The 25,992-nt window shown below is 48.6% G+C and overlaps 2 protein-coding genes across 2 annotated transcripts; one reads left to right on the forward strand and one right to left on the reverse strand.

The window, feature by feature from the left end:
• Positions 1-754: 754 nt before the first annotated feature.
• AQP11 (aquaporin 11) lies at positions 755-10,739 on the forward strand. The gene is made up of 3 exons (XM_061351373.1): positions 755-1,529; positions 7,489-7,605; positions 9,965-10,739. Exons 1-3 carry the CDS (start codon positions 935-937, stop codon positions 10,015-10,017), a joined length of 765 nt encoding a protein of 254 aa, XP_061207357.1. The 5' UTR covers positions 755-934; the 3' UTR covers positions 10,018-10,739.
• Positions 10,740-13,369: 2,630 nt separating this feature from the next.
• On the reverse strand, positions 13,370-25,224 carry CLNS1A (chloride nucleotide-sensitive channel 1A). Its single transcript, XM_061351374.1, has 7 exons — positions 25,051-25,224; positions 22,502-22,638; positions 19,954-20,067; positions 18,621-18,731; positions 18,023-18,196; positions 16,639-16,723; positions 13,370-13,994 (listed from the first exon to the last, which is right to left on the reverse strand). Exons 1-6 carry the CDS (start codon positions 25,167-25,169, stop codon positions 16,656-16,658), a joined length of 723 nt encoding a protein of 240 aa, XP_061207358.1. The 5' UTR covers positions 25,170-25,224; the 3' UTR covers positions 13,370-13,994; positions 16,639-16,655.
• Positions 25,225-25,992: the final 768 nt, after the last annotated feature.

The following is a 25,992-nucleotide window of genomic DNA, read 5'->3' on the forward strand; positions in this document are numbered from 1 at the left end:
TCTGGATTTCATAGGGTCATAGAATCCAGACTGGTTTGGGTTGGAAGGGACCTTAAAGCTCCTCCAGCTCCAACCCCTGCCACGGGCAGGGACCCCTTCCACTGGAGCAGCTTGCTCCAAGCCCCTGTGTCCAACCTGGCCTTGAACACTGCCAGGGATGGGGCAGCCACAGCTTCTCTGGGCACCCTGTGCCAGCGCCTCAGCACCCTCACAGGGAAGAGCTTCTGCCTAAGAGCTCAGCTCAGTCTCCCCTCGGGCAGGTTCAAGCCGTTCCCCTTGGCCTGTTAATTACTCATTAACGTGAATTAACACACACAGAGCCCCTCAGCGCCGCCGTCCCGTGTGCGGGACCGAACAGACACCCCGACTCCCGTCCCCCCCCCGCCATTTCGTGCCCCGCGCATGCGCGCTCCCGCTCCCCTCCCGCTCGCTGCCGGCGGGCCCGGCTGAGGAGGAGGCGGGGGCCGGTTCCCCTCACCCCGCTGAGGGGACGGAGCTTCCCCTCCAACCGCTGCCGACGGGGAGGCCGCGCCGCCGGCTCCACTGACGGGTTGGGGCTCGACTCCGGTTCCGCCGGCAGCCGGGACCCGCCTTAACCGGCTCCGCTCTCCGGCTGGCTGAGGGGAGCTCGCCCGCCTCACCGCTGAGGGAGAGCGGAGCCCCCTTCTTCCCGCCCCGTCATCTTCAGCACCGCAGAGGGAGCCCTTTCTCCTCCCAGGAGGACGCGGGGATCCCCCCGAGTGCAGGCGGCTCCCTGCCCTTTGCTCCCGGCAAGCGGCGGGTGAGTCAGGCGCCTCGCAGGCTCCGAGCAGGTGGGGACCGAAGCTGGCAAGGGAAAGGGGTGGGCATTTCCCTCCCTCCTCCTGCTTGCTTTCTCTCCATAGGTGGCGGGGCTGTAGCGGGGTGAACCCCTCCGTCCTGTCAGCCTCTCGCCATGGCTGGCGGTGGGCCTGGGGTCTCGCTCCTCTTCATGGCCAGCGTCGTGGTGGCCGTGGGGCTGTGCAAGAGCCTGCTCCGCCGCCGGCTGTACTCGGACCGCCGCCTTTTCACCGTCCTCACGGAGCTGCTGAGCACCTTCCAGATCTGTGCCTGCACGAACGAGCTCTGCCTGCTCGCCAACGTGGAGCCGAAGCCTCACGTCGCGCTCAGCCTCACCTACGGCTTCACCGTCCTGCACGGCCTGACCCTGAGCGGCAGCGCATGCAACCCCTGCGGCACGCTGCAGCCCATGTGGAGCGGGGGGATAGCGCCCAAGGCGGGGGCACTCAGGATCGCGGCGCAGTTCGTGGCCGCGGGGCTCGCCAGGGTGTTCATGCGCTGTGTCTGGAGCCTGGGGATGGCAGAGGCGCATTCCGGAGCCCTCGCACAGGGCTGCAGCAGCCCCATGCAGACTACAGTGATGCAGGCGTTCTGCATAGAACTGCTCTTTTCTGCCGTTTTCCAGCTGACCTTGCTGCGAGCGGAAAGAGTTAACCCCAAATACAGAGTGCATCTGATGGCTCTTCTCATCACCATGCTCGTGTATGCAGGTTAGTCTTTGGTTTTCTCTGTTCCTGCAGTGAAATTGTACCAGAAGGAGGGGGGTTATTGACTTGAAAGCGGTAAGATGTAAAAGTATTGTTCTTTCACTACAATGCATCAAGGAGAGGCTGGTCCAACATATGCAGAGTTTATGTAAAGTTTCCCTGATTTAGATTCCAGGCAGGTGTGGGGCTAAGAATGAAGTGAGGTTTGAATGTAAAATAGTGTCAAATCCACAAGGAAAGGTTTTCACACAACACTGTTAAAATAGCTCAGTGAAGGATCGTTTCGTAACCCAACTTGATCCAACGTGAGAGATTTCAGTGTGCGCTGATTCCTAAAGGCATTGCAAAAGGAAAACAGCATGGATTGTGCAACAGCAGGGTACGGACGGGTGTGATGTGGCATAAGTTCTGCATTTAAATAATGCATAATTCCTAGCAGTGTGATTTAACTGTGTTAAATCCTCACAGCAGAAGCAGGAATGATCATCTGTAGCATACATGCAGAAATGGTAGAATACTTCGTGAAACCAGGTGTAGAAAAGGGAATATAAATCAGGTGCCTGTTGTATGGTGGCATTGACAAGAGCCTGGTGTCTCTGTGGTGCCCTGTGTATCCATGTCCTTGCCTCTGCCTGGTTGCCACTTCAGGCTTCCCAGTGCAGCAACACTGTTACTTGGGCAGCATCAGATGAGTGGGAAGGAAGTGGTGAGGGGAGTCAGTCCCAACTTCATTCCACAGCTGATGCTCCCTGTTGCCCCCAGTGAGTACCAGAGTTGTGTCCCTTGGCACCCTGCAGGGTGTACTGGGAAGGAGATTCTGTAGTTTGGGGTACGGGGAGAGGGGTGGTTATAGAAGTGCTTGTGCTACAACCCCCATCACAGTCATCTAGGAAATGATCAAATCCGGTTATGAGAGAGGGAAATCACTCTCTTACCAGTGAACATCTGGGGTGTCCCTGACATCTGGTGTAAAAGGTTTAACTGTATTATGCTATCAACCATAATAGTATATAGTAGAATAAAGTACAGGTGAATTTTCAGCTGTATTAATGAAAAACCCCCTTTACTCATTACGTTTACCTGAAATTAGCCAATACCTGAAAGATTAAAAGAAACCCATAGAGAATTCTAAGCATTAACTTGGCAATTTGAACTACTTCCTAATACTAATTTTGAAGGCAGAGGGAAGGTGTCAGTACATTTTAGCACATCAAATATATTTCTGAATTCCTCATTTAAAGTGTAGCCAAAAGTCATCCTCCCTCTTTTACAAGGGTAAAAGGCTAGGTTCCTGGTTCTTAACATTCTTTTCTTACTTAGCAAATAGTCATATAAAATAATATGTGTCACATGGGCTTTCTCTTTGCCAGTTCATGAAAAGGATTCATGCCCCTGTCACTGGCCAGGCTGGACTCAGACATTTCTCTAGCAGGGGAAGGTTGTGCACCTCCTTCTCTTCCTTGTCATAAACATGGACTTGTTACGACTGTCCAGTGCAATTGATCCCCATGTACTTCTAGGAATCATCAGACCTCCTTTGCCCTCCTCAACATGCAGAGTTTGTATTTGTGTACAGAACACCCTGTGCTATGTGGACAGTTTTCTTTCCATTTCTTTTAATTGAGCGTTAAGTCTACTATAAAAATGCATATGCATTCCAGAGAGCAGATCCTCAACCTAGTATTATCCCATACTTAGTGGAATCCCAGAGTGGTTTGGGTTGGAAGGGACCTTAAAGCTCAGCCAGCTCCAACCCCTGCCACGGGCAGGGACCCCTTCCACTGGAGCAGCTTGCTCCAAGCCCCTGTGTCCAACCTGGCCTTGAACACTGCCAGGGATGGGGCAGCCACAGCTTCTCTGGGCACCCTGTGCCAGCGCCTCAGCACCCTCACAGGGAAGAGATTCTGCCTAAAAGCTCAGCTCAGTCTCCCCTCAGGCAGGTTCAAGCCATTCCCCTTGGCCTGTCCCTACAGGCCCTTGTCCCAAGCCCCTCTCCAGCTTTCCTGCAGCCCCTTTAGGCACTGGAGCTGCTCTAAGGTCTCCCCTTCAGGAGCCTTCTCTTCTCCAGGATGCCCCAGCCCAGCTCTCTCAGCCTGGCTCCAGAGCAGAGCTGCTCCAGCCCTCGCAGCAGCTCCATGGCCTCCTCTGTACTCACTCCAACAGCTCCACGTCCCTCTTGTGCTGCAGCCTCAGAGCTGGATCAGGGCTGCAGGGGGGTCTCAGAGGAGCAGAGGGCAGGGGGAGAATCCCCTCCCCTAACCTGCTGGCCACACTTCTTTTGAATCTCATTCTTTCTCGTTCACTCTGTTCCAAGCTTCCTGGGGTTTGCACTCTGCTGTACACTCAGCTTCAAAAGGAAAGGTGGAAAGTGCTGTCCTTCCCCTGTTGTAGGCGTGAACTTGGGTGTTTCCTCTTCACTCCTAAGATGTTGATTGAAGCCTCTTGAATTAGAGGAAGGCACAAAATCAGAGATTCCTATCATGGAGCTGTTATAACAAATGTGGGAAAATGCTGTTGCTATGCATTTCTTCCTGTGATGAAGTCACAGGCTTGGACTGTAACAGATCTCCTTTCAGTGGGAGGTTAGGTAGGTACTTAGACACCAAGAGGTTCTCAAAGCTTTCTTGGTAGATCTTTTCCTTTTCCCGCATCTACACACACATTCCCCACAATACACTCCATTCTCCTTAAATCTACAATATAAAACCATGTTGATTTGGGTTTTACACTCTGATTTTAAGACCCCATCAGTTGTGCCTTCAGGGCCTGTGCTTATTACTTATAAATGAACCAGAAACATTAGAAAATACACCTCAGCCATAATACATCACATTTCATTCTATGAATTATGTTCTACTATGGATTTGAAAGCTGTAGGTGGAAGAATTGGTGTCTAAAAAGGGGCTGTAAGCAAGAGTATCTCCAATTCCAATTTAGTTTGGGTGTTATTTTGAAGGATACCCATATCCCTGTGGCTTATCCCAGTCCAAATGTATTGATACACATGCAGGGCTCAAAACTATTCAATTACATTTATATGGTGACTGAGTAAAGGTGGGGGAAAAAGTAAATGTTGACGTGTCACTGTTGTGTGTACCCCATATTGGTACTTGGGTGTGCAACAAATAATGTCAGATTATACAGGAGCTGCAAAATTTCAAGCCGTTCCTTTAGGGTTTTTTCTACTTTTTCCTAGTTAAAAATATTTGGATCTTTTTTAACATCCAGTCTTACACAGACCAAATTTTTACAGCACAACCTGTGCAGAAAAGCTCCATTTCTGCATTTGCTGTTTCTTCTCCAAACTAGAAGGGAAAAGAGAACATTATGTCTTTGCATATGAAGGGAGTGATTCAGAAGCTAAGGATGCAGACCATATACATGTTGCTAAAGACTATCTTTGGATATTTCCTTTGGGAAAATATTTAATTAGAATAAGAGTAAAAATAGAATCATAGAATCATGGAATAGTTAGGGTTGGAAAAGACCTTAAGATCATCCAGTTCCAACCCCCTTGCTATGGGCAGGGACACCTCACACTAAACCAGGTCACCCAGGGCTCTGTGCAGCCTGGCCTTGAACACTGCCAGGGATGGAGAATTCACTTCCCTGGGCAACCCATTCCAGGGCCTCAGCACCCTCACAGTAAAGAACTTTTTCCTTATATCCAACCAGGCCCAACTTTCTCAGCCTGGCTCCATACAGGAGGTGCTCCAGTCCCTGATCATCCTCGTGGCCTCCTCTGGACTTGTTCCAACAGCTCCATGTCCTTTTTATGTTGAGGACACCAGAACTGCACACAATGCTCCAGGTGAGGTCTCACGAGAGCAGAATAAAGGGGCAGGATCACCTCCTTCGACCTGCTGGTCACGCTCCTTTTGATGCAGCCCAGGATACGGTTGCTTTCTGGGCTGCAAGCGCACACTGAAGCCGGCTCATGTTCATTTTCTCATCGACCAGCACCCCCAAGTCCTTCTCCTTGGGCTGCTCTGAATCTCTTCTCTGCCCAGCCTGTAGCTGTGCCTGGGATTGCTCCGACCCAGGTGTAGGACCTTGCACTTGGCATGGCCAAAGTGTAAATACACCTTTTTGAGGGCTTTTTCATTTAGAAGCAGTTTTACAATGAAGTCAGAATTGCATGAAATTGGTTAAATCTTTCTGAGCCTAAAATAGCACAGTAAAAATTACATATATATATTAAATTCCAAGTTTCTTCCTAATTTTGGGTTTGCCTTTAATAAATTCAGGTGTTAAAATGACTCTCGTGTGTGGAGCACTAACTACTTCATCTTTTTTCCTGTGTACAACAACATAAATGTTACACCTCTTTTGCCGTGAAGTCTGGTGCACAGACTGAGATGTCTAAAAAGCATTTTAAAATATGATTATACAAGTGGCCCCAGCCTATGGTTGATAATCCAGTCGTTATTAGTCATGAATATTGAAGAAATACAGCAGCTAAACGTCTGTTTTATGTTCACAAACAGCAGCTGCATCCTGATAATGAAATTCTACTCTTAAATGTCTGTTTGCGGCTATAAAAGCAGAAGCAGTGAGTTCAGAAGTAGATGGAATGACTGTAGATGGCCTCCCTGGCAACCATGGAAGTTCTTCATGTGTCGAGTGCACAGTCACAGACTAAATGTGCAAGTGTGCAGTAAATGTGAGTTGCACTGGAGAACGCATTTAAACCAGAGTAAACTCAGTAGATCAACAAAGATTAAAACCTTCCTGACCTGGAATAACAGTAAAAGAAATCATAAGGAGACAGTTCTGTATAAATATCTGTATGTAGAGGCTATATTCTATAGAGAGAAATAGAACAGAAAATGGCAAAGACCTCACTAAAGCTTTTGGCAACTGATGCTCATACAAACAAGGGTTACAGCAGGTGGTATTTGTACACAGGGGGAGTGCAGAGCTTATCTGGGGACAATCAAGAAGGAACTTTAAGAAACTAAACACAATTAGATTTGATGGGATCAGATAAAACAGATATGGGGTGTTTAGTAACTCATAATACAGAAATACAGAGGATTTTGCTGTAATGCTTTTCCTGCATGACTGTGATGAGAGGAACATGTGTCAGAATGGAAACATCTGCAGGTTCATCTGCTGTGTAATTACAGTTTAGTCCCCACAACGTAATGTGTTTGGATCTAGTTATTTAGAGAATGTCGAGGCAACTTCATTTACATCTAAATCAAGGACTTTTCAGTCTCTCATGCTCTGCCACTGAGGAGGGGCACAAGAAGCCAGGAGGGAAGCAGAAACAGGATGCCTGACCCAAACTAGCCAAAGGGATATTCCATACCACAGCACATCATGCCCAGGATAGAAACTGGGGGGTTGGCCTGGGGCAGGGAACAACTTCATAGAATCCCAGCCTGGTTTGGGTTGGAAGGGACCTTAAAGCTCATCCAGTTCCAACCCCTGCCATGGGCAGGGACCCCTTCCACTAGAGCAGCTTGCTCCAAGCCCCTGTGTCCAACCTGGCCTTGAACACTGCCAGGGATGGGGCAGCCACAGCTTCTCTGGGCACCCTGTGCCAGCGCCTCAGCACCCTCACAGGGAAGAGCTTCTGCCTAAGAGCTCAGCTCAGTCTTTCCTTTGGCAGGTTAAAACCCATTCCCCCTTCTCTTCTAACAGTGTGCTACAGACCAGAAGAGCTTATCAGCAGAAACATTCAGCATGAGCCAAACCCATCTCTTTAAAGAGTATTTGCTAGGGAGAGATAAAGGGGGTTACAGTCTACACTTCAGGTATTTTAGAATAAAAGTTAACTCTTAACCCTGCCATCAGGTAAGTAACGCAGAAGAGTTTATCCATTCAAATAGTTTCTGCTAATTAATTTTATTGCAGGATGTACATTGCTTTTAGTATTGTGTATGTGCATTTCAGTATTAATTTAGAATAATTGTTAATAAAGATTTGATTCCATATTGTTTGCATTTTACTGCAGGTGGAAATCTCACAGGAGCAATATTTAACCCAGCATTGGCTTTGTCATTGCACCCACACTGTTTCTATGAGAAGTTTCTGAGCTACTCGCTAGTATACTGGGTAGCACCGTCCTTGGGTAAGTTCTTCATACTTTATGTATGTGAGGAAGGCTTATTCCATACCTGGTTCAGAAATCAGGAACTGGTGTTCTTCACTTGATAGGCTGCTTTAATGAACTGCAGAACGTAGTCAATTACATCATAGAATCACAGAGTGGTTTGGCTTGGAAAGGACTTTAAGATATCCAGTTCCAACCCCCTGCCATGGGAGGCATTTATGTAGAAGTCATTCAGAATCATGGGTTTACTCTGCACACGCATGCTGTGGATTTCAAACCTGTGTAATGCTCTGTGTGGAGCAGCTGTAGTGTTCTGTTGTGACTCAAGCATCTGAGACTGAGTTCTAAACACCAGTTTCACTGACAAAATAGTATCTGCTGTTACAGTAAGTTCATTTTAAGAAACAACCATATTAGGTTAAATCATTGCTTAGTTTAGATGCCATGTGTAGATGAAGCCCTCAGTGACATGGTTTATTGCTGGACTTGGCAGTGCTGGGGAATGGTTGGACTTGATAACCTTAAAGATCTTTTCCAACCCAGCTGATTCTATGTTCAAAGTCTAAGTACTTCTGGGACACTCTGGGCAAGAAAATGTGCCTACCAACCAACCACACCAGCACAGTCCTATGTGGGAAAAGGTTAGTGTTTAGGTAGGGTTAACTGGTTAGTTATAAACCAAAAGCCATTTACTCTAGATCCTTTCAGAGCTGCCTGTTGTTTGGGACTTTATACCTTGGTCTTACAGTCCAGCCTGTTTGAGGTACATTGCAAATGCTCCCACTGACCAAGGGCCCACTTGTAGATTCCACCAGAGTATTAAAAGGAGAAGAGGCCTGGAAGTGAGTATCAGCCTGATTAAGTTCAGGAAGAAAAACATCCTGGTTAGCACAGTTTCTGTCTTGCTACAGAACATAGGGATGAGTAATTAAAAAACCCCATAGGTATTAGCACAAGTGCTTAAAAATGCTTTCACAATTATGTTATAATACCAAATCTTTCTTATCTCCATAGTGTCTAAACGTTGCAGTTCTCATTCTGTTGTTTTTTTCCCCCAGTTGTGGTTGGAAACAATCTCTTCTCAATTCAAGAATAAGCAATATGTATAACTAGATTTTCTCTAACTTAAATGACAGTTTTAATTTGGAAGCTGTTGATTTTGAGTTGTGTGCGGATGAAACTGCTCCGTGCTGTTGGCTGTTCACAGGTAGTTCCTACAGCTCCTGAGCTTGCTGTGTAGGGGGTATATAAAGAAGCTGTCTGCTAATCCCGAGTTATTCCCTGGTTGTTAATCCTATTAGGGGGTGCCACGGCAAGGAAGGTACAAGAGGACATGAAACATAAACAGGAAACATCTCAAAGGGCACCAGTTAAAGACCTTCTTGTTTGAGTTTATATCTGTGCATGTTCTGCTTGTGTCAAAAACGGAGACATGTTTTAGGCTAACTAAAATTCACTTTAATATCATTTTGCTACATTAAGATACCCAAGCAGGGTATGAACAAGCTGTTGATAAGTAAGATAAAAGCCTGTGTGCTGTTCCAGTTGGTTGCTAGTGAAGTGTTGTAGGCAAAGCTGGTGTGAACATCACCTGGTCCTGACAGAACACATGGTACTTATAAAACTCCAGGTTTAGCTTTGTGTGTGTTGACTGATGTCTACCTGAAATCACTTGGAGCTTTTCCAGGTTGTAAGTGCCTGGGATCGAAGGTTTTGGCAAGTGATCTAAACAAAGAGGAGGTGTTCTCAAACACCATCTCCTACTTACTCAGCAAGATGTATCCTGCTCTGCACAAAGCCTTCAGGTGATTTTTGACTTCAGACAATCAGATGTTAACTCAAACGGAACCATGTCTTGAGGGATTTAGAACAGGATTAGGGAGAAATGCTACAGTCTATAACAATTCATCAACAGTGATTCATCATTAAAGAAAACACACCTCACCACCCTCAGAGGGAAGGACTTTTGCCTATAATCCCTTCCAGTAAGCTTTCTGGTGATGTAGGGAGCTTCATAAGGTACAAGTTCTGGGTGAGGAGTGCTGTCAACCTGACACTCATTTCTGGGACAGAATACAGTTTTATTCCAGGAGAAACAAAAAGGTCTTAAACTGTATGCAGGTGCCCTTTTTTGGACTCTTATGATCCTTCTGGGTCCTTCCTAACTTGAGATATTCTGTGTTTCTTAATAAGAACCCATAGTCTCTATAATGTATTTTTCAGCTTCAAAATAAACTTTAAACTAGAATGATCTTCAAAACATACTCTTCAAAAAGCCCAATTCACTGTGCTGTACCCCTTGACATCCCCTAAAACCAATGTGGTTATCTAAACAGATGCTGCTCACAAACTCACCCTTGTGATTTCTCTTTTCCAGGTACAATACTTGTGGCTTTTATATGGGGTGAAATCCTCCCCCGGATCTCCTGAGCCATCAAATCCTGACACCAAGCAGTGACACTGAAATAACACCTTCAACATCTGCAGATGTGGAGCTGCCAGGAAACTGCTGACCTCAACGTCCACACCACCTTTCAGCTGTACTTCCAGACTTCATGTTTGAAATCTCTGACTTCCAACTTTGTATTCAAACACTTTAGTAATAGCACACTGGGATCTTGAGATACGTGCCACCATTAAACCCTAGGAATGTGAAGGACAGTTAAAACACTGCAACGTTGTCACTTTAACCAGAAGTGCCATTTGCTGACGTTTATTACAACAGTTTGCAAAGCTCATTTTAGAGACATACTCAGTCCTTGTAACAACTGTGCTGGATTTCTTCCCATAGAAGGCACCTGCATAAAAAAGGAGCTGAAGATTTTATCCTTCCATTGACCTCATCATACTCCTCCTTGCAACACAGGAGAGGAAGAAAGGCTGCAGTGTTCCCTAGAAGAGGCCCCATAGCTCTATTCTAGAGACACCTTACACCAATATTAACAGTCTGTAGGACCAGCACTAATAACTGAATGCAGGTAAGTAACTCCTCACTTCCTTTGGGAAGGCTCTGCCCCGTCCCATCCCACTGCAGTTGGGTGAATGTTTCTGTTGGTTGGAAAAAGCAGTAATAAAGTACCATAAAGTTCTGTAGTCACACACACAAAAAGGGCATTTGGGGCAAAAAAAAACCCCCAAACTACTTCACCTGAGATCACACAGTAAAATAGACACAGCACATAGGGATGAATCATGTGGAACTTGATTTCATGTAACTCTTACCAGATGTTTCTCTTTTAATAAATGAATTTGCAATACAGGTAAAGAAGTGAAAGAGCCACATACCCCCTTTACACCCTCCAGTGAAGAGAACACCACCAATAGGTACCATCCCCTGAAGTCCTCTTTGTAGCATGAGGTGGTTTCTTCTGAATGCATCTTAATCTATATGCCAGTAGTTTTTAAATTGAAGACTTTATAGTTAGGAGGTTTGGGAGGGGAGGTGGTTAACCAGTTCTACAAAGCTACCAGTAAGAACAGCCCAGATCCTGAGAGAAAGGGGAGGAATCAGACAGGTCTAGTTGGGTTTTATTCTGCACTCAATGAACCAAGTCTTGACTGGCTGCTGCTGTCAGCTGCCTTTTCATGCAAGAGCTGGGGAAGTAAACATTCTCATGTCATTTCTTCCTTGTGGCAATAAAATTTTCTCTCATTTTAATTATCCAACATACCTCTAAGGGTTATATTGCAAAATCAACCATTTGAACTTGAAACTTTGGGATTCATACAAGAGTCTTACCCACGACCCTGTATTCAGTCATTGAACTAAAGCAGCCTGCTAATACACTGATGACAGCTACAACTGCTGGGTGATCAGTCAGCAGCTCTTGGGTACTAGCATGAGTAAGATTAATAAAGGAGACTTGTCCTCAGTAAAACTGACAGCAGGAACTACACACACCACACTGTGAGCACGAGCAGACGCGATCTTTCAGCTGGTTTTACATTCATCTGCCTGTTTGTAACTCAACCGTGGAGGGTTGCTAGAACAGAACCCAGTGTGTCAGACCACTGAAAAACATATCCTTTTAACACAGTATGTACTGCTTCTAAACAGATCCTTTGGGAGGATCCTACTTCTCACTATGGCTTTGCTGCCGTTTTACCTATTTTAAAGTGATCCATACACTGGAGATAATTTTTTCCCTCCCTGGGACTTTGCCTTCATTGGCTTACTCAGGCTGTTATTAACCTCGTTTCTTGCACAAATAGGCCTGACATAATGAACTGATTTGCATGTCTCCCTTGAGCCTGTGAGGCCCACAGGGAAAAAGTCTCGAGAACAAAGGTCATCAGGCATAAAAACAGGCAGCCAGGGGAAAGAGAAAGTAGAGATAGAAACCCACAAGCAGCCAGGATTTACTGGCTTAGAGGCCAGCTTCCACCTCATTGATGACAGCGTGTGAAAGCAAAGTCCATAAAGCACAGAGGTCAGACTCAGAGCAGCCCTGAGGAGAAGGACTTGGGGTGCTGGGTGAGGAGAAGCTCCCCATGACCCAGCTTCAGTGAGCGCTTGAGCCCAGAACCCCCCCGTGTGCTGGGCTGCACCCCCAGAGCGTGAGCAGCAGCTCAGGGAGGGGATCCTGCCCCTCTGCTGTGTGAAGGGGAGACCCCCCCTGCAGCCCTGATCCAGCTCTGGGGCAGCAGCACAAGAGGGACGTGGAGCTGTTGGAGTGAGGCCAGAGGAGGCCATGGAGCTGCTGCGAGGGCTGGAGCAGCTCTGCTCTGGAGCCAGGCTGAGAGAGCTGGGCTGGGGCAGCCTGGAGAAGAGAAGGCTCCTGAAGGGGAGACCTTAGAGCAGCTCCAGTGCCTAAAGGGGCTGCAGGAAAGCTGGAGAGGGGCTTGGGACAAGGGCCTGTAGGGACAGGCCAAGGGGAATGGCTTGAACCTGCCCGAGGGGAGACTGAGCTGAGCTCTTAGGCAGAAGCTCTTCCCTGTGAGGGTGCTGAGGCGCTGGCACAGGGTGCCCAGAGAAGCTGTGGCTGCCCCATCCCTGGCAGTGCTCAAGGCCAGGTTGGACACAGGGGCTTGGAGCAAGCTGCTCCAGTGGAAGGGGTCCCTGCCTGTGGCAGGGATTGGAGCTGGAGGAGCTTTAAGGTCCCTTCAACCCAAACCATTCCATGATTCCAATTTATGTATACAAAGGGGCTAGTGAAGACATTCTTCTAGAATGTCTTGTATAACACTGAATACCCAATGTATTCAGCAATGTCAAGTTCACACCACTATTAAACCATCACTAATTTGGCTGCAATTCTTACTGAATATTCATCAAGGGTAGTTATAATTTTCACGTACCTTGAAATCACACCATGTCCCAACGTGCTGAGCAGAGCAGGACCATTCAAAGCGGCTGCAAGAGTGCGGGGCTGGTAAAGAAAACTGCTCATCTACCAACATATCACTACTGAAAACCATCCACAAGTCAACTTGAAATCAAATGAAAATCAGGAACAACTTTCATTTGAATGCTGGGAGGTGAAACACTTGAATGTGCTGACACTGCCCCATGGCAAAGCTACCAGCAGCCAGAGCTGAAGCAGGGAAAGTTGCAGCAGGACCAGGCTTTGGCCATCTAAATCTGGGTTCCCAAGTTTGGGATGGGTCAGACTAATTCTGTATTACAGGTGCCCTCTGAATACGTTCTGCCCCTTTGTTCTCACATGCAGGTGGCCCAGGCTTCACTGGACTTTGTACTCTACCAGAACGTGCCAAACCCAAAGGACGTGGGCTCAGAGTCACCAGTTGCTGAAGGAAAGGACTGAGAGCTGCAGCACTGAGCTGGTTGTGAGATATAAAAGAAATCTTAGTTTATTTCACAACATTGTTAACATGTGATACAAAGACACAAAACAGTTCCCTCTTTCAGGACTTTACACTCTTAGTCCATCTCCTCTCCCACCCAAACCCTGCTCTCAAAGAAATGAAAGGGATAGCACTGAACGGACCCCAGTCACTTGAGGGGCATTACATGTAGCTTTGCTTTCAGTCCCCGGCTGACCCTGTGTCCTTTTAGTCCAGCTTTGTAACATTTCTAGTCCCATTTTACCCACCTCAATGAACAGGTACAAAAATATGGGGAATTCCAGGACAATCTAAAATTGTTCTACTTACAGTTGGATTTCTCAAGTCCCAGAACTCCTACAAAGGCTTCTCTGAATGCCCCCTGATTAGCCCCATTCAAGTGTTAGATGCAAAGAGGTTTTATTGGGTTGGTTGGTTGGTTGTGGCTGCTTAAATAACCCCATAGTGGTCACAAATGTCAAACCCTGGTTTAAACATCTATAAAAGCATTTTTAAGACCTTGGATGTCTGAAGCTTAGGTCATTAAAAGAAAGGTTAACTCCTGATAGTCACTGCCATGCCTTCAGTTTTACAGCTTATTCTGCAAGTGCCACAAGAGGAATCTGAAAGATACAAGACACCAGGTTTACATGATTAAAATAAAGGTTATTTATCTTTACAAAGTCATAGTTACTCATTGTTTGCAGCACAGGGGACAGCACTTCACTGCAAACCCACTTTGATTTTCACAAGGGCTGAACATCTTTGGCAGCAGCTCTAAGCTCGGGTCAGCTAAGGACAACCCACTGCACCACCATGCACAGCCACGCTGGTCACTCCAGAACAACAAACTGCAACTCGTGATGTGCTCATTAAACACCAGTGGAAGCATCCCACGTGAACCAGCAGCAAGCCTCCAGGGCTTTGGTGGGTAACTGCCACATCTCATTTGGGTAATGAGCAGGGATAGGCAACATGAGCAGCCCACAAGGGCATCGCTTCAGCAGCAGGGCAGTGTTCTGCTCCCTAACAGGTCACCACCAACATGTTCTTGCACAGTGGTTTTGTGGTTCAGAGGGTTAAATGGGCTCACAGACAAGATCACAGCAGTGATTCAGCACTAAGATCAGAAGAGCATGCTCCCTCTCTGCTGTTTACAGAGTGTAGAACTAAGCTGCCCTCCTCCTCATGCTCAAACTCATTAGCACAGGTCTCTAAGAGCTGTTCTTGTCAACTGGCACCTTCAGTTATTTATTGCTGCTGTACATCCCAGAGTTCTGAACTTACTTAAATAACATCATAAATGCATTCAGGCTGGTTTAGAAAGGCCCATCAGACCCACAGCTCCTGAGCTGCTACCTGGAACTGCGTCACTGCACGTGCACATCACTTGATCAGCCCTGGCAGGGACCAGCTCCTCAGCTCTGACCAGTAAGGACAAGGACAAGCAGGACAGCAGACTCCCTACCCAGTCACCTCTCACAGCATTAATCCCCCCCAGCCACCTGCAGCCCCACGGAAGGCACAGATTAAGCAGCAGGAATAACTCCTCTGACCAAAACAACTGCTTACAGAGTGGATTTGGTGCTTTGCTAGGAGATCAGTCAACACCACCTCCACCAGCACTTCAGGCTCCTTAGAGACCTGCCACCAGCCACTAACGCTCCTTAATCCTGACCAAGTATTCAAATACACATTCAAATTTGACTTTTCAACAGCACAATTAAAACACAGACCAAAATCATCTTGGAGATGGAATCATCAGAGCCAAGCTTCCCATTCACTAATATGCTCTTCATCCACAGCTGAAGAGTTTCCTTTATCAACTTAAGTCCAATGGGGCAGCCAGTATCTTGACTTTTATGGGGAGAAAGAACTCCCTGTACTGCAAAGTCCTTCCCAGGGTGGGCAAGGTTTGAGCTCTTGCACTCAGCAATAAACACTAACTCAGGACCCACAGCAGTGGTTGACATCAGTGAGCACAGAGCTACTCAGAGATTTACTGCAGGAGTATTAACAGCAAAGGCAAAGGAGGAGCAGAGGAGGGAAGCAGATGTGCATCACTGCTCCACAACAGCCTCTCTCAGGGGCTGCAGCCTCTCTCCCAGTGTAGTCCCAAACCAATTCCTGCCCCATTTCCACTGAATTTTTCAGCATGTCACTTTCCTGTGTCCCTTTCCTCCCCTGCCCTTTCCTTCTTCCTCCCTGACCTTTCATACACTGCCCACAACTGTTTTCTCCAGCATGCCAAGTGGGATGGTTCTGTGCCTGGCAGCCTCTCCTGAGAGAGGCAGAAGAACTGGGACAACACACCACTGCTTCAGCAGCACAGGCAAACACTGCATTGGTGAGCACTGCTGCAGCAGGGCTGCAATCACCACCCTGTTGTGCCTGTGCATCTCCATACAGTCCCAGAATGAGCTGCTCTCCATCTCCTCCCAGTGCCAAGGAAACACTGGCATGTCTGTAATGCCACCAACAGGAGAAAAGCAGTGCAGGTGATGGTCACTGGCACAACCACCTAAGCAGGGTGTTGTCTCCAACAACCCCATCCAGATTGCTCAGTAGCTTTAGCAGCAACTGTTCCTGCTCTGCTGCAGTAAAGGAAGAGATGCACTGTAGTGACAGCACAAGGGGTGATGGGTTAAAACTTAAAGAGGGGAAGTTTAGATTGGATATAAGGAGGTAATTCTTTCCTGTTAGGGTGGTGAGGCACTGGAATGGGTTGCCCAGGGAGGTTGTGAATGCTCCATCCCTGGCAGTGTTCAAGGCCAGGTTGGACAGAGCCTTGGGTGCCATGGTTTAGTGTGAGGTGTCCCTGCCCATGGCAGGGGGGTTAGAACTTGATGATCTTAAGGTCCTTTCCAACCCTAACTATTCTATGATTCTATGACTCACAGCACTTGTCAAGTGTTCCATCCCATTGGAAGGCCTCGGAATTCCTGCACACTGAAATAACAGACACTAAGGCCATAACTTCCTAGCAATAGCTCCAGCATCTAAGAGCCTTTGAGATGGGACAGTTTAATGAAGGGCTGAACTTCCAGACAGGCACCTCCGTGCAGGTGACTGTTTACACCAACAGGCAATCTTGGACAGATCACTGAACATCTTTCCACATCTGCACTAACTACAGCTACCTTCTCCTTCTCTAAGCCACCATCATTCCAACATCTTCCTTGCAGGAAATCTGGGATCATGTGCATTATACACATCACAAAGACAGAAGGCTCTGCATACTGAAAAGGGTTGGAAAGCATGACTTACAGCAGCACACGGCCTCCTCAGTGATCGACTTCTGCATCTTCAAACTGCCCTGCAACTACCGGTGCTATGTCCACCTCCATCCCATCTGAAAACAGAACAGCCAAGGCTACACACCACCACACACCAGCGGGTGATGTTAACACAGCAAAGGGAGCGGGTGCCCTCTGTTGACAGGAGATGGCCAGGACAGGAAACTCCTCTGCAAGGTTCTATGGAAACACTGATGTGCTCCCAGGTGTGGGTTTGTTCCAGCTCCATCAGGTGGTCACTTGAAGCCATCACTGCTTCCCACCACCTCATCTCACCCCATCTTACTGAAATGACTTAAATGCCAGAGTTAAACTATTTCATCTTTAAATGAAGTTTTAGTGTAGCAAATGGCTGCGTGATTCCTTTGAATAGCTTTAACCGTGCTCTAACAGGAGCCAGACTGCAGAACCACTGCTCTCATCCGGGCCTTAGTATCTTTCCCGATGAATCTTGTGGACTTCTATGACAACGCTGATGTGGGGTGAGTGGTGGATGCTGCCTACCTGGATTTCTCCAAGGCTTTTGACAGGGTTTCCTACAACCTCCTCCTAAAGAACCTGATGGGTTATGGTCTGGACAAGTGGTCCATGCAGTGGGTGGGATCTCGCTGATAGGTTGCACCCCAAGGGTGGTGATGAGCAGCTACTTCTCCAAGTGGGAACCTCTCACCAGTGGGGTACCCCAGGGACTGATATTGGGTCCAGTGCTGCTTAATGTCTTCATAAGGTATCTGAGTGATGGGACCAAATGTTCCCTGATGAAGTCTGCTGATGACACCAAGCTAAGTGAGGAAGCAGACACTTGGAAAGGGGGAGCCACCCTGCAGGATGAGCTGGACAGGCTGAAGAGTGGGGTAACAAGAACCTGATGGAGCTCAGCAAGGCCAAGTGTCACGTCTTGCACCTGGGAAAACCCAGTCCCAGAGTGCAGCACAGCCTGGGATGTGCCTGGCTACAGCAGCTCTGGGAAAAGGACCTGGAGGAAACAAGCTCCATAGGAGTGAACAGTGAGCAGCTGTGGCAAAGAAGGCTCAGGGGAGACCTTATCCCCATGTTCCAGTATTTAAAGGGTGGCTACTAAGATGGAGACTCCCTTTTTACATGGAGTCCCATGGAAAAGACAAGGGTGATGGGCACAAGTTACTCCTGGGGAGATTCCAACCAGCCATTGGAATAATCTCCCCAGGGAGGTGGTGGATTCCCCAACACTGGACACTGTTAAGACAGGGCTGGGCAGGGTGCTGAGCCATCTAGTCTAGGTCATGCCTTCCCCAAGAAAGATTGGACCAAATGATCCTCAAGATCCTTTCCAACCTGGAATTCTGCAATAGTATGAAAACAAAAGCATTTCTTACCTTCAAACTCCCTTATTGAGTCTTCTGTTCTGACTCCAGCCATGTTGTACTGGCTGCTGACAGACTGGGCTAACATGCCTTCTAACCTCTCCAGCGTGGCCTGTCCTTCTGCAGTTAAATGCGACAACCCTTCTTCATAGGTGTAGAAGCTGGGGATGTCACCTTGCTGTAGCTCTGTGGAGACAAGCTGGTGTTTATCAGGGGTTCAGGAGCCTGCATCAAGCAGGGGAGGAGGAACAAGAAGACAGGTAAATTATGTTCAGATGAGCCAGCTCAGACTAAAAGGCTGCTCACGTCAGTTACAGAGCAAACACAGTGATGTGAACTGAGCACACACCTCTGCAAACACATCCACCGGGACCAGCAAAGGTTGATACTGGTGTCTTGGGGCTTTTGAGCACGAGAACAATGTTTTTGCTGAATTCCAGTGATTTGTGACAAGATTCCCTTCAGATTTTGAGTTGGTTTATGTGCCTCTCGCAAATTAATGTTTCACCAAGAGGAGCAACGAACAAGAAACTTCTAAAGAGACCAAACTATGACAGGCAACAGGTATGGAGGTGCTGGCAGGTATGCCAAAGGAAGAAGTGTTACAAACCATGGGCCTCAACATCATACTCCTCCCCTTCATAGTCGTTGTCTGAATCTTCATCATCTGGGTCTGGATGCAGAGCTTGGCATTCACACATAGCTGAAAACATGGCTTCCACTGCAGGGACACAAACACACACAAACCTCCCTTGTTTATCCATCAATAGCCACCACAGCAGGCAAGAGAGACGGAAAGAGCAAAAAGACTAAGAACATTCCTTTACGAGAACCCCCACTGAATGTGTATTTGAAACAGCACCCCACAAGCTGCAGCCAGGCAAGAAACAAAACAGGTTTTCCAGATCCAGCCTGGAGCTTTACCCTCTGAACAGCATTTTCCCATTTATTTCACAGAATCCCAGACTGGTTTGCGCTGGAAAGAACCTTAAAGCTCATCCAGCTCCAACCCCTGCCATGGGCAGGGACCCCTTCCACTGGAGCAGCTTGCTCCAAGCCCCTGTGTCCAACCCGGCCTTGAACACTGCCAGGGGTGGGGCAGCCACAGCTTCTCTGGGCACCCTGTGCCAGCGCCTCAGCACCCTCACAGGGAAGAGCTTCTGCCTAAGAGCTCAGCTCAGTCTCCCCTCGGGCAGGTTCAAGCCATTCCCCTTGGCCTGGCCCTACAGGCCCTTGTCCCAAGCCCCTCTCCAGCTTTCCTGCAGCCCCTTTAGGCACTGGAGCTGCTCTAAGGTCTCCCCTTCAGGAGCCTTCTCTTCTCCAGGCTGCCCCAGCCCAGCTCTCTCAGCCTGGCTCCAGAGCAGAGCTGCTCCAGCCCTCGCAGCAGCTCCATGGCCTCCTCCTGACTTGCTCCAACAGCTCCACATCCCTCCTGTCTTGGGGACCTTTATAAAGGTGTATCTCTGGACCATTCAGTCTGTGTTATCCACTATAGGATTCCCACAACATCTCACACATAAGATTCTTGACTCCTGGATCCAGCTGTATGCTCCACACCAGATGGGACACAACTGTTTCCCAGTGGGAGCCTCTGGGCATCAGCATGTTCCTAATGAGACTGTTGCTGACTCAAGTCTCACTGAATTTGTATTTCATCAGCTGTTTCCCATACAGGTTCTCTGCAAATGTGCATAGATAAGGTTATCTTTGTTGTCTATTTGAAGTCTCTATTTTTAAGCGTTGGAATTTTCCTTGAGAAGCAGCTGCTTGAATTATTGCAGCTTCAGGCGGGATAAAACACTTTACTTTGCTCTTTTCAGCACACAGAAATCAAATTATTAGAGAAGGACCCTAAGGGATGATATCATTCCCATCTCTATACCCCACTGTCTTCCACATACAGCCAGGACTTTACATTAGACCAGTTTTCCCTCTTCACTTACAGGCTGATTTGTCACTAGGTACAAATCTGAACTCTGCAATGGGTTCAGCATCATCATCGCTGTCTTCTTCCTCCTCCTCCCCTTCAGCCACAGGAGCCTCTTTTGTCTCCGCCTCTTTAGGAAATGGAAAGATTTAAGAGAAACATGTTTATTTCTGAAAACACAGATAACCACATCAGAAACCTGGAGAGGCACAAACCAACCCACTCCCACCCACAGGATGGATACGATACATGAGGTCCTCCCACAGCACCTCAACACCACTTGTCATGCAGAAGCAATTGTCATGCAACAGCCACAGGATTATTCACATACTGCAGGAAAACTGCCTGATTCTGAACCCTCACAATCCCCACTGATTATCATAGAACCCCAGACTGGTTTGGGTTGGAAGGGACCTTAAAGCTCATCCAGCTCCAACCCCTGCCACGGGCAGGGACCCCTTCCACTGGAGCAGCTTGCTCCAAGCCCCTGTGTCCAACCTGGCCTTGAGCACTGCCAGGGATGGGGCAGCCACAGCTTCTCTGGGCACTCTGTGCCAGCGCCTCAGCACCCTCACAGGGAAGAGCTTCTTCCTTGTATCCAAGGATATCTTCCTTATATCATTCCCTTGCACAATGCTAGGTACATGTATTAGATCACCTGAACTTGAGGGATCCTGAGCATCACTGTCATGAAAGCAACAGCTCCCAGCATGGCCTCTCCTGGAGCACTGTGAGGTTTACAGAGCATCTCTGCTTGATTTCAGACATTCCTAGCAGGCCAGCAGGATGCCAGAGGTAGGAAATACACCCAGAGCTAATGCCAACTGTGCAAAACCCTGTTTCCCAGCCTCTGGGCACTACATACACAGATAAGTAAGCAACAACTTGACGGTTTTCTTTCCATAAGTATAAACCCCATAAATGTGGCTGCAGTTGAGCCCTCTAAGCTAGGGACACTGCACTGACAGCCTCAGAAGTGCACTAATTATGTGCTACAGAACAAGAGGAATACAGTCAAGGCTGTTCCACTGACAGTGCCTTTTATCCCACACAGAACTGGCATCACCAAGACCAGGAAGAAGCCAAGAAGCTGCCAGGGAGCTGCTCCCAAAAATGAAGTCTCCAAGGAAGCTGCACAACCCTTTTCCAACAGCCACCCGCAGGCTCAGCGTGTCACAGCTGAGCCCAGCTCTTTGTTCTCAGTGAAGTCAACCTCCGAGTGCCTTCTCCCAAAGCAGGGCTGAGGCTGAGGCGCACACACACACATACAGAGCACAACCCAAACTTCCAGAGGAAGAACTAAATGTCCCCTGCCCAACAAAGAACAGAGACTCCTGCAGCCAAACAAGTGGAGAGGTTTGAGTGTGAGATGATTCAGCAGTTCAGAACTGCAGGGCAGTGATGGCATCATATGGAAAAGACCTTTAAGATCACAGACTTGACAACTAAACAGATCTACCTGCTGGAGAAGATGTACTGTAGCCAGAGCCCATGTATTTAAAACCCACCCACAATAATCAGTCTGTTAAGGATCTATAGATATGAACCGTCTCAGGATATCCATATTTTCAACCACCATTGTCAGAATGAATTCAAAGCTAGAAAACAAAATCTTTTGTCACACTAGGCTCAGATTACTTCAAAATAAACACAGTTAAAGGAAAATGGGGAAGAGCCACCACGGGGTTGGACACATAAATGTCCTCTTAGTCATAGTCCTCGTTATTTGCAGTGATGGATCGTCAGAGAACGTTATTAATGTAAGAGGAGGAAATAATGAAGAATATTAATAATGTAAAAGCCCTCTGCCTCCTCAGTATTGCAGAACTTTCAGGTTACAGATTATTTAAAGCACAATAAAATGCCAGATTTGAACCTTAAACTACAATCACTAACAGGCATGAAAGGGAAAGAGACCTGCTCAAGACTCAACGTGCATTACTCTTCCATTGACACGGCAGTTTATGACACACTTAAGATATTGATAGGTCTGCCAGGACAATTAAAAACCAAATACACATCAAAAACTATAGAAAACCCTCACACAAATAATCAAAGAGACAGTTTGTTTTCTCCAGGTCACAGCAAGAATGGTCAAAGCTTCTGGGGGAAACAGAGATCCATTCAGCCTGGTGATGTGAGCTATTCCATGGCTTTTAAGCAAGCTGTGGCAGATGAGTGAAAGCTTCCAGGCTAATGTGAAACAGTAGGAATTCCTCAAGTCTGGCGCTGGCAGCACCATTAACATACATTCCATACAGGAGAAATGATACTCAAGCTGGAATCACAGGGGGAAGGCAGAGGAAATGAACTGTTTAAAGTGGTTGTAAGGGAGTAGACAACCGATTCCAGGAAGCTCCAGTCATAGAGAACCGTGCTGAGAGCAAAACACAACTCTGACAAGACAAGGGCAAAACTCTACTGTAACATTTATCCTTCAGAGAATGAAACAGAAAATACTTGAACGCAGAATGGCATTTTTAAACCCCAAACTCACTGGTTTTGAAGGGGAAATCATGCCACACAGGACCATGTGGCAGCATCAACCAATGCTCCAGGCATACCTTCAAATCTGGCGTTCACCATGACGTACAAGTGCTCCCATGGGAAGGCACTCAGGTCCCTGGAGACAGCGTGTAAACTTATGGTGGGATAATCCAAGGAGAAGCCAACTCCGGAGTTTTCCAGCCAAGACAGGCGACTAACAAGGAGAAGGGGAAAAAATAGACAAGTTAGAAACTAACAGAGGAATGCGATGGACCCGAGTCACACCTGCAAAGCAACCCCAAAACACTGAGTAATTATGGACACAGCATTTACTCCACTCTTGGGGAACACACGGTCCTGGACATGCCCTAATACAGTAAGTGATGGCTGAGGTAAAAGAAACCTGTTCTTACAGGACATGAAGCTCAGCACTAACCCCTGCATATCCCCCACCATCACTTCATTTTCTCCTCCCTGTAGATATCTGTCATTCCAAAGAGAACTACAGCAGCTTGAGAGTGGGATTTGTAACTCAAACTATCACATGTTCTGTGGTTTCTATTACTAGTGTAATCTCTGGAGGATTACAATGGCCTGTGTGTAGAAACACAACCAGATCTATGATCAGCAGAGCTAACACAGACAGGCTGTAGGGTTTTCTCCCCTCACAAGCTATGTACCATAGCTTGTGCTTCCCCCTGTTCTCACTTTAACCACTGTAAGAGCCAGCACAGGTTGTCACAACTGGGCTGCTGCTTCCTTCATATCCTGAAGATCAGTGTCCTTCCAGCAGCCCAGAAATCAAACCCCATCTAAATCTGGGTGTCTGTGATGGATGAACTCACACAGTGCTCGGAAGTGTTGAGGGGCAGGAAGTGAGACTTCCCCTTGTGCAGAACTTGGTGTTTACAAGTTTTTGCTGAGGACAAAAACCCATGGAAAGGTCACAGAAGATTCCTTGCCTCGGGAAGTCAGGCTGAGAGCAAGAGTGAAGTGGGAGCAAGGAATTTCCTTCCTGGCCTCAATGGGGCAGCTCTCGATGCTTACAGCTCTTGATGCAGAGTCAGTACAGCTTCAAAGCCACATTGTCCTCCCTGGTGGCCAGTTCTTGTGCTGGTGCCCAGCTTCCCCCCAGCACAGCCCTCCTGCAAACACCAGTGGTTTTATTCATTACCAGCAAATGCCTCCAGTAAGAGCCCTGTGATGTGCTGAAACATGCTGGGAGGAAGCTGGCAGACGTGTGTGCCTCACACAAAACTCCACTGACAGCAAGTTACAAGGCAGCTCAACATTACACATGCTGAGAGGAGATGCTGTATGAACAGAAGCCCTTGTATCTGCAAGCAAACAACTGAACAGAACAGAGACTGGAAGCACAGAGAGATCCCGCTCCAAGAGGAACACCAGCAACAAGCTAAGGTGGGGAAAACCCCTCTCAAATAATATTAGACACTGTGTAAATGCTTTGGTTTCTAATGGTGCTAAAAGCCAATTCAGTCCTCACTGCACGTTTTAAATGTTTCTGTTCTAACCACATTGTTCTGCTGCAGAAATACATTCTATTTAGAGGGGTTTTCCACGAGCAAGGAAAATTACTTTAATCAACAAACCGTCTTCTAGAACTGTACAGTGCAGGAGGAGTTAAAGGAAACTCTGAAGTGCTCAGGTAACATTTTCCAGAATAACCAGCCTGATTCCTGCCCGTTGAGAACATTCAGTGTCCACATGATTAATGTGACCAAAGAGACTTGACAGAACCACAGCAGTTACTAACAGCAGAAAACCCACAGCCACATCACCCGCTCCTCTGTCAAGGGAATAAGGGTGCTGGGGTTTGGATGCACTGGCCAGTGGGCTCCCGTGCTGTGCTGTTCCCTCCTGTGTTGTTTAAAACATAATTTAGAGCAGGAACAGTGGGAACCCCCCTCCAACCTGGCCTTGAACACTGCTAGGGATGGGGCAGCCACAGCTTCTCTGGGCACCCTGTGCCAGCGCCTCAGCACCCTCACAGGGAAGAGCTTCTGCCTAAGAGCTCATCTCAGTCTCCCCTCGGGCAGGTTCAAGCCATTCCCCTTGGCCTGTCCCTACAGGCCCTTGTCCCAAGCCCCTCTCCAGCTTTCCTGCAGCCCCTTTAGGCACTGGAGCTGCTCTAAGGTCTTCCCTTCACACAGCAGATGGGCAGGATCCCCTCCCTGAGCTGCTGCTCACGCTCTGGGGGTGCAGCCCAGCACACGGGGGGGTTCTGGGCTCAAGCGCTCACTGAAGCCGGGTCATGGGGAGCTTCTCCTCACCCAGCACCACAAGTCCTTCTCCTCAGGCTGCTCCACGCAGTCTCCCTCAGCTTGGGTTTGTGCTGGGATTGCCCCGACCCAGGAGCAGGACCTTGTTGAACTCCATGAGGTTCACACGGCCCCATCTCTCCAGCCTGTCCACGTCCCTCTGCATCCCTTCCTTTCCCTCCAGCGCCTCGCCCGTTCCACACCGCACATAAAGCCCACGCGCACACACAGCGCTCCCGGCCTGTGCTCCACCATCCCTCAGGGAGGCCCCTCACAGCGCGGCCTACGGGGGTACCGAGCACCATCACACCCACCCCCGCCCCACAGACACCCCGTCCCCCGCTCACCTCTCGGCGATGTACAGGGTGCCGGCGCCCAGCGACCGCCCCGCCAGCACCACCTCGGTGTCGGGCTGCTGGTGCCGGACACCCTCGGCCGGCGGCGGGAACCGCTTGAGGAAGCTCATGATGGCGCCGCCGCCTTCCTCCGCCAGCGGCCCGCGGCGGAACCGGAAGTGCCCGTTCCGCCGGGGCCTCTCTAGAGCGCGTCTCGATGGTGCGGCGGCGCCGCCATCTTAGACTCTACTGTGTTGGAGGAGCCCTCTAACCTCATCCAGTCCAAGCGCTCCTCAGCACTGCCAAGGCCACCACTGCCCCATGGCACTGGGGCAAACTGAGCTCGCTTCATGGCTGCCCATCATGATTCCCACTCACAGCCAGCCCCCAGCCCCCCTCCCTCCCCATAGTATAGCTGCTGCCCCTACCCCTCATGGCTGCCCCTCAGCCACCCCTCACACCCCATGGCCACCCCTGCTCTCCCCTCATACTCTCAATTCACCCCTCATGGCTGCCCCTCATCTCCCCTCACAGGCATCCCTCACACCCCATGGCCAACCCTGCTCTCCCCTCATGGCTGCCCCTCATCTCCCCTCAGTGTCTCCCCTCATGGCCACCCCTCACACCCCATGGCCGCCCCTACTCTCCCCTCATGGATGCCCCTCATCTCCCCTTAGTGTCTCCCCTCATGGCCATCCCTCACACCCCATGGCCAACCCTGCTCTCCCCTTATGGGCGCCCCTCATCTCACCTCAGTGTCTCCCCTCATGGCCACCCCTCACACCCCATGGCCGCCCCTACTCTCCCCTCATGGCTGCCCCTCATCTCCCCATAGTATCTCCCCCCATAGCCAACCCTCACCCTATGGCCATCCCTGCTCTCCCCTCATGCTCTCAATTCTCCCCTCAGTGTCTCCCCCCATAGCCACCCCTCACACCCCATGGCCACCCCTGC

This window comes from Neopsephotus bourkii, unplaced genomic scaffold, assembly GCF_033783945.1.
Source record: "Neopsephotus bourkii isolate Nb327-2 ecotype Australia unplaced genomic scaffold, CSIRO-AGI_Nbou_v1 NB_580, whole genome shotgun sequence".
NCBI classification, from domain to species: domain Eukaryota; kingdom Metazoa; phylum Chordata; class Aves; order Psittaciformes; family Psittacidae; genus Neopsephotus; species Neopsephotus bourkii.